The following is a 7,216-nucleotide window of genomic DNA, read 5'->3' as shown; positions in this document are numbered from 1 at the left end:
ATGACTCACAGATTGACAGTAGGTTATTTGTCTGCATTTAAATGTCCCTCTGGATGATGTTGTTGTTGTCGTATCATTCAGGAGGACGGCACCAGTGTATTTCCATCCTCCCTGTTGGACCCCAACCATCCCAACCGGCTGTTAGAGGGTCTCAACTGGCTGCGTCTCAACAGTGTCTTGTGTGATGTTATTCTGGTCTGTGAGGGACAGGAGGTCCCCTGCCATCGTGCTGCACTGGCCTCCTTCAGCCCTTACTTTGAGGTAAATGCACACGTGAGCGTCGCAGTCCCACCCCCGACGACAGGCCCGGAAGAGAATTCCCCGTTCATTTTCCCCATAGAGTTTTAAAAAAGTATTTATTTAAAGACGTTTTCGTCGGGGACAAAGCCAACTGTTGTTGTGACAAATCATGACAATAAACACAATGTTTTGGTCTGATCAAATAATGAGAGAGAAGGAAAAAAAAGGCAGGGTACAACACTTCTTCTTCTTACTAATTATTTGATCAGCCCAATACATTGTGTTTATTGTCATGATTTGTCACAACAAGAGTTGGCTTTGTCCGCGGCTTTGTCCGCGGGACTGCAACGCTCTATTGAGCTGCTGCTGTTAAGGCAATGACATTTAACGTTTGCCTTGGCTTTCACATGAACCGTTACCAAATATCACTCTACTTCTACACCAAATTAATTAATCAATTAACAATGTAAATTAGAAAGAAACTATGGACACTCCCAAGCCAACCGTTCTCCTTTCCAACGTGCACAGGCCATGTTTACGTCTGGTATGAGGGAGTCCACACAGGACAGAGTGACCATCAGTGGACTGGAACCTCAGATGATTGGTTTGCTGGTGAACTACGCCTACACGTCTAAGGTGTCCATCTCTACTGATAATGTGCAGGTAATGTATTTTATTATTATTATCATAAACATCAGACATTGTCTCCATATATAGTCCTACATGACATCAAGCTAATGTGTTCATTTGTTCCAGGCTCTGCTGGCGGCATCAGACCTGTTGGAAGTCACGTCTGTGCGAGAGGCCTGCTGTGAATACATGAAGCGCCACTTAGACGTAAATAACTGTGTGGAGTTTTACTGCAGTGCCGACGACCACTCCTGTGGAATGTTGAAGAAACACATCTTGGATCACATTCTGGAATACTTCAGTGTCCTCTACCAGAAGGTCAGTGGTTGGGTAGCGTGATATTGGTCCGACCTCCCGTTAGATCGACCATTACTAACCCTAACCCTAACTCTAACCTAAACATAACCGCAAGCACGGGAGCAACGCCTCTCTCATCAACCTTAATCCGGTCGTCTTAACGCACCCCTCACCAACCTTAATCCGGTCGTTTTAACGCACCCCTCACCAACCTTAATCCGGTCGTTTTAACGCACCCCTCACCAACCTTAATCCGGTCGTCTTAACGCACCCCTCACCAACCTTAATCTGGTCGTCTTAACGCACCCCTCACCAACCTTAATCCGGTCGTTTTAACACACCCCTCACCAACCTTAATCCGGTCGTCTTAACGCACCCCTCACCAACCTTAATCCGGTCGTTTTAACGCACCCCTCACCAACCTTAATCCGGTCGTCTTAACGCACCCCTCACCAACCTTAATCCGGTCGTCTTAACGCACCCCTCACCAACCTTAATCCGGTCGTTTTAACGCACCCCTCACCAACCTTAATCCGGTCGTCTTAACGCACCCCTCACCAACCTTAATCCGGTCGTTTTAACGTACCCCTCACAAACCTTAATCCGGTCGTTTTAACGGACCCCCCACCAACCTTAACCTGGTCGTTTTAACGGACCCCTCACCAACCTTAATCCGGTCGTTTTAACGTACCCCTCACAAACCTTAATCCGGTCGTTTTAACGCACCCCTCACCAACCTTAATCCGGTAGTTTTAACGTACCCCTCACCAACCTTAATCCGGTCGTTTTAACGGACCCCTCACCAACCTTAATCCGGTAGTTTTAACGTACCCCTCACCAACCTTAATCCGGTCGTTTTAACGGACCCCTCACAAACCTTAATCCGGTTGTTTTAACAATTGAACCTTATGGCAGCCCCCCAGTGGTTGAGGGTCATACATTTGGGTTGTTTTATTACCATTACTCAACTGACCCAAACCTGGGTAGAAACATTCAATCAGTCACAGTGATTAGATATATGTATATTACCATTAACCACAGTCTTATGTCTATTTCACTAAACAAACCATCTTTCACCAGTGAAAATTTCAGACGAAAAAATGTGACTTCAGTGTGAAGTATGGGAACAGTGTCTTCATCTATCAGCTAATTGTGGGTTTTTTTCTACCAATAGGAGGAGTTTCTCTCTTTCTCCGTGGAAAGGCTGATAGAGGTTCTCTCCAGTGACCATCTGAATGTTCCTGAGGAGGACATGGTGTTTGAGGCTGCCATGCTGTGGTTAGACAAGAGTCCTACCCACAGACAGAGCTTTGGACAGGTCAGTCATTTAGACAAGAGTCCTACCCACAGACAGAGCTTTGGACAGGTCAGTCATTTAAACAAGAGTCCTACCCACAGACAGAGCTTTGGACAGGTCAGTCATTTAAACAAGAGTCCTACCCACAGACAGAGCTTTGGACAGGTCAGTCATTTCTTATTCTCTCGCCTTGTAAGACAATCGGAGGTCTCTATCATGTTGATCACCCAATATCCAGTTGGACCAGTACTAATACTTGGTGTTCTGTGTGTTCTTGAAGGTGTTGGAGCACATCCGTCTGCCTCTCATCAGTCCCTCCTACCTCCACACTGTGGTGGAGAGTCTGGAGGTGGTGAAAGAACAGCCGGGCTGTCAGAGGTTCATCTCTGAGGCCAAGGGGGAGCAGCCATACTCTGACACAGCACGCCCACGCAGGATCACAGGTACCCTGCTGGACACACGCATGCATGTTGCACCTGATGATGCTGGAAAAAGCTTATCTGCCAATAAATAATATGACTGGTTTCCTATTCAGGCTTCATAATGGTTATTACATCATGTTTCCATTATTTTTTTCTCTTTTTGTGCTTTTATACATGTCAAAATGCACACCAATTGTCTCCTGGATTCATCCTGTAAGAGCCAAAGTGGTTATAATGAGTAATTCTTATTTTTCTTGTATTGCTTTATTGCATTTATGTTTAATGTTCTTCAGCTTTCTATGCTTAGACATAACTTTTGGCAGTTGGTAAAGAGCGCCCCCTAAAGTTTGATTTAATGTTTATGATGCGCAGCTAGGAGGGGAATTAGTCTTGGTTACGCAACATGAGGAAAAGAGGGATTTGAGACGCTAGTCTGACCCGTGGAACTCTACAGTTTTGACCGTGATTCTCGGGTGTTTTTATCTTGTTATTGGAACCTGTATCACCAGACAACATAACAAAGATAATTCTGTGTTTGTGCAAGCAAAGGACTTTATTTTTATTTTCGTTTTTTGTGTACATTTCCTGTACTGCAACTATTTCACTAAACTCCATTGCCAACATCATCGCTGCCTTGTGGAGTCTGTCTGTGAGTACTGTGGTCCAGTTTCTGCCTGTGGATTTACAAATACAGTGTGCCCCACCTGTGCATTACGTGTCATCTGTGTCAAACTGGCGAATGTGGCTATCAGAAATCTTGGAACATTATATTTTTGGAAACAAATGCCACTACACATCCAGTGACTACTAATGTAGTGCTGCCTCTCTGGGGAGAGAGTTCCAGAGGGTTGGGGCTGCCACACTGCAGCCTCTATCCCAGAAGGTTCTACTCTCCATGGGGAAAGAGTTCCAGAGGGTTGGGGCTGCCACACTGCAGCCTCTATCCCAGAAGGTTCTACTCTCCATGGGGAGAGAGTTCCAGAGGGTTGGGGCTGCCACACTGCAGCCTCTATCCCAGAAGGTTCTACTCTCCATGGGGAGAGAGTTCCAGAGGGTTGGGGCTGCCACACTGCAGCCTCTATCCCAGAAGGTTCTACTCTCCATGGGGAGAGAGTTCCAGAGGGTTGGGGCTGCCACACTGCAGCCTCTATCCCAGAAGGTTCTACTCTCCATGGGGAGAGAGTTCCAGAGGGTTGGGGCTGCCACACTGCAGCCTCTATCCCAGAAGGTTCTACTCTCCATGGGGAGAGAGTTCCAGAGGGTTGGGGCTGCCACACTGCAGCCTCTATCCCAGAAGGTTCTACTCTCCATGGGGAGAGAGTTCCAGAGGGTTGGGGCTGCCACACTGCAGCCTCTATCCCAGAAGGTTCTACTCTCCATGGGGAGAGAGTTCCAGAGGGTTGGGGCTGCCACACTGAAAGCTCAAATACATTTGGTTTCTCCTTCAACTCTTAAATCTACTCTGTCTAACCGGCTCCTTCTCCTCTGCTTGTTGAAGTGATTGGGATGCTGGGAAGAACTAACAAAGTTGAGAGCTTCGATCCACTGACCAATCAGCAGAAGACTCTTGGACGACTGCCCATGTACATAAAGAAGTATGCTGTGTGTGCATCAGGTGAGTCAAATCAACTTAAGACCTGTAATGCAGTGGTAACCTACCTTTTCAAGCCCAAGAGCACATTTTATTATACCACTAAATGTGTTAAAAAAATGTAAAAACGAAATAAAAAACCACAATTGCAAGTTCAGACAAGCTCAATGCATGATCACACATCCACACAAAGATTTTTTTTTTAAATAAGAATAAACAGATATAATAAGCTAATAATAACCAATATATAATCAATGGCTAAATAGTAAAAGGATACTTCACCCTTTTTGCTAAAATATATATGTTAATGAGGTTTAGAAGATTTAGAACACTTTCCTGGGGTCTTTGTGTGTAATACAGTTCTTGGCATCTTTGTAATGTTAGTGTTAGTAAAAAGGTGTAACTTGTTTTAATTCTGCTCTTTCTCCACCGTAGGTTCCAGTCTGTATTTGGCCGGAGGCCTTGATGATGGTGGCATTAGCAGAGAGATGTGGCGCTATGATGTTCTTCATAACTCATGGTTGAGGATGGCTCCCATGAATGAGCCACGCTATCATTTCAGTAAGATTGGCAACATATATTTTATGTAATTTGAGCAGCAGGGAGCGGTATGGGTTAGCGCCCCAGCCTGTGTCTTCCGTGAGGAAGAAGCCCAACAAACCCACGGTGAGGCCTTTAGGAGGGCCATGCAAGCCTCAAGCGGAGCCTGCGGCACCACCAAGGGCAAGGTGGAGCCTGCGGAACCGTTGCGGCTTGAGAATCCACCATTCCTGAATAAAGTGCCTGGTGCTGGGAGTCTGGTGCAACGCACAGGGCCTGACCTGGTGAGAGCAGGAGTGGACCTGGTGAGACGTAGGAGGGGTCCGGACAGGTGTCAACCCACAGAGCCTAGTCCCTCCATGTGCCAGAATGGTACCTCCCAGTCCCGGCAGAGTAGTTCAGGAGGAACGGATTGTGTGGCCCTGGTTTTTCCCTAATGGGACTTATCGAGGGTAGCTACTGGGACGTAAGTCGGGACTTGATCACTCCCGGCTGGGTCACCTGAGTGAGGGGTATGATGTTGCGAGACCCGAAACCCCGATGACCTTGGGATACATCACTGAGGATACGTCCCAGGTGCATCCATTTATGTATGTATTTTGTTATAGATAAATAATTCTGGACAATATCAGAAGATTTTATTAGAGGCAACTGTACAGGTAGCAAAATGTATTCCAACTGCAGAATAATGACATCACAAGTGGATCCAGTTGATAATATTGTACATACTGTACTGACTGTATAATATTGACCTACCAGTAAGATGCCCTGAGGGGTGAGAAGCCTCGGTGACAGCAGACTGCTGGGTGAGCGCTGGCGCTTTGGCATGGGGGGGGTCAGATCAACATACTGGATGGAATGAATTCTGTACTGGCCATATATGGAGTTTGTCTTCGAGTGTACAGCGTTTGATGAGGTCAGATCAACATATGGAATGAATTCTGTACTGGCCTTATATGGAGTTTGTCTTCGAGTGTACAGGGTTTGATGAGGTCAGATCAACATACTGGATGGAATGAATTCTGTACTGGCCTTATATGGATTTTGTCTTTGAGTGTACAGGGTTTGATGAGGTCAGATCAACATATGGAATGTCAGAACAGGTCAGTGTCGTGATCTTCAATTATGGAGATGACCATATATGGTGGTGTGATGTGTCACGAGACGTGATGTCACAAGGCGTGACCATAATGGAGGTGTGATGTCACAAGGCGTGATTCAAGATTCAAGATTCAATAATTTATTTGCCATGTCAACAAGTTGATAGGAATTTGTCTTGGTTCATACTCAACATATACAGACAACCATAGATACACAAACAAGAAGGACAGTACAATACAAAAACAAAAACCAGCAGCATAGGAAATTACATTCAGTTTTTTAAAGTGCTATATGGATATACTATGAGTTCAGATGTCTAATGGCTACGGGGTAAGTGCTATCCCTGAAGCGAAATGTTGAGCTCTGGATACTTCTATATCTCCTGCCTGATGGGAGGAGATTGAAGAGGTGATGTGCAGGATGGGAGTTGTCTGCAATGATTTTATTTGCCTTCCTAATTATTCTGGTGGAATAGAGTGAGGAAAGTGTAGGGAGGCTGCATCCTATGTTTTTTGATGCGCGACATACTACTCTTTCCAGCTTCGATTTGTCTTGAGAGGTTGTGTGACCAAACCAGACAAGCATAGAGAAGGTGAGAACACTTTCAATAGTGGCCCTGTAGAAGTGAGTCATGGCTGCTTGGCTGACTTTGAACTTCTTAAGCTGCCGCAGGAAATAGAGACGCTGGTGTGACCATATATGGAGGTGTGATGTCACGAGGCGTGACCATATATGGAGGTGTGATGTCACGAGGCGTGGCTAACTGGAGATGCAGGTTTTCATAGTAAATACAACCTACAGTCGCAATAAATGTGGATCCATTTCTATTGTTTTATATGAAGTAAATGTATATTCCTGTATTAGTGCAGTGGTGTGGTCAGGCAGCAGTGAGTTAATACTACTTCTATTCCTGACATCACACAGAATGGGAAATATTGGAGGCAGGGTGGATTTAGCTCTTCAGACATGGTATCCAGAATCTATGTATGTGTATGAGAATGCCAAATTATAACATATATAATATTTATGCAGTTTCATGTTTATGTTTTCCCTGTTCAACCCCACATGTTCACAGGCCTGGTGATGCTGGATGGATGT

The 7,216-nt window shown here is 45.4% G+C and overlaps 1 protein-coding gene across 1 annotated transcript; it reads left to right on the top strand.

The window, feature by feature from the left end:
• On the top strand, nt 1-1,209 carry LOC308333098 (kelch-like protein 20; the record flags this gene model as incomplete). Its single annotated transcript, XM_080789293.1, has 4 exons — nt 1-18; nt 82-261; nt 769-903; nt 997-1,209. The coding sequence occupies 4 exons, from the start codon at nt 1-3 to the stop codon at nt 1,207-1,209; spliced, it is 546 nt and encodes a 181-aa protein (XP_080645419.1).
• Nucleotides 1,210-7,216: the final 6,007 nt, after the last annotated feature.

This window comes from Protomyctophum bolini (assembly GCF_963924005.1).
Source record: "Protomyctophum bolini genome assembly, chromosome: 18".
Classification (NCBI taxonomy): domain Eukaryota; kingdom Metazoa; phylum Chordata; class Actinopteri; order Myctophiformes; family Myctophidae; genus Protomyctophum; species Protomyctophum bolini.
The sequence above is the reverse complement of the archived record's forward strand: the minus strand, read 5'-3'. Positions and strand labels throughout refer to the sequence as shown.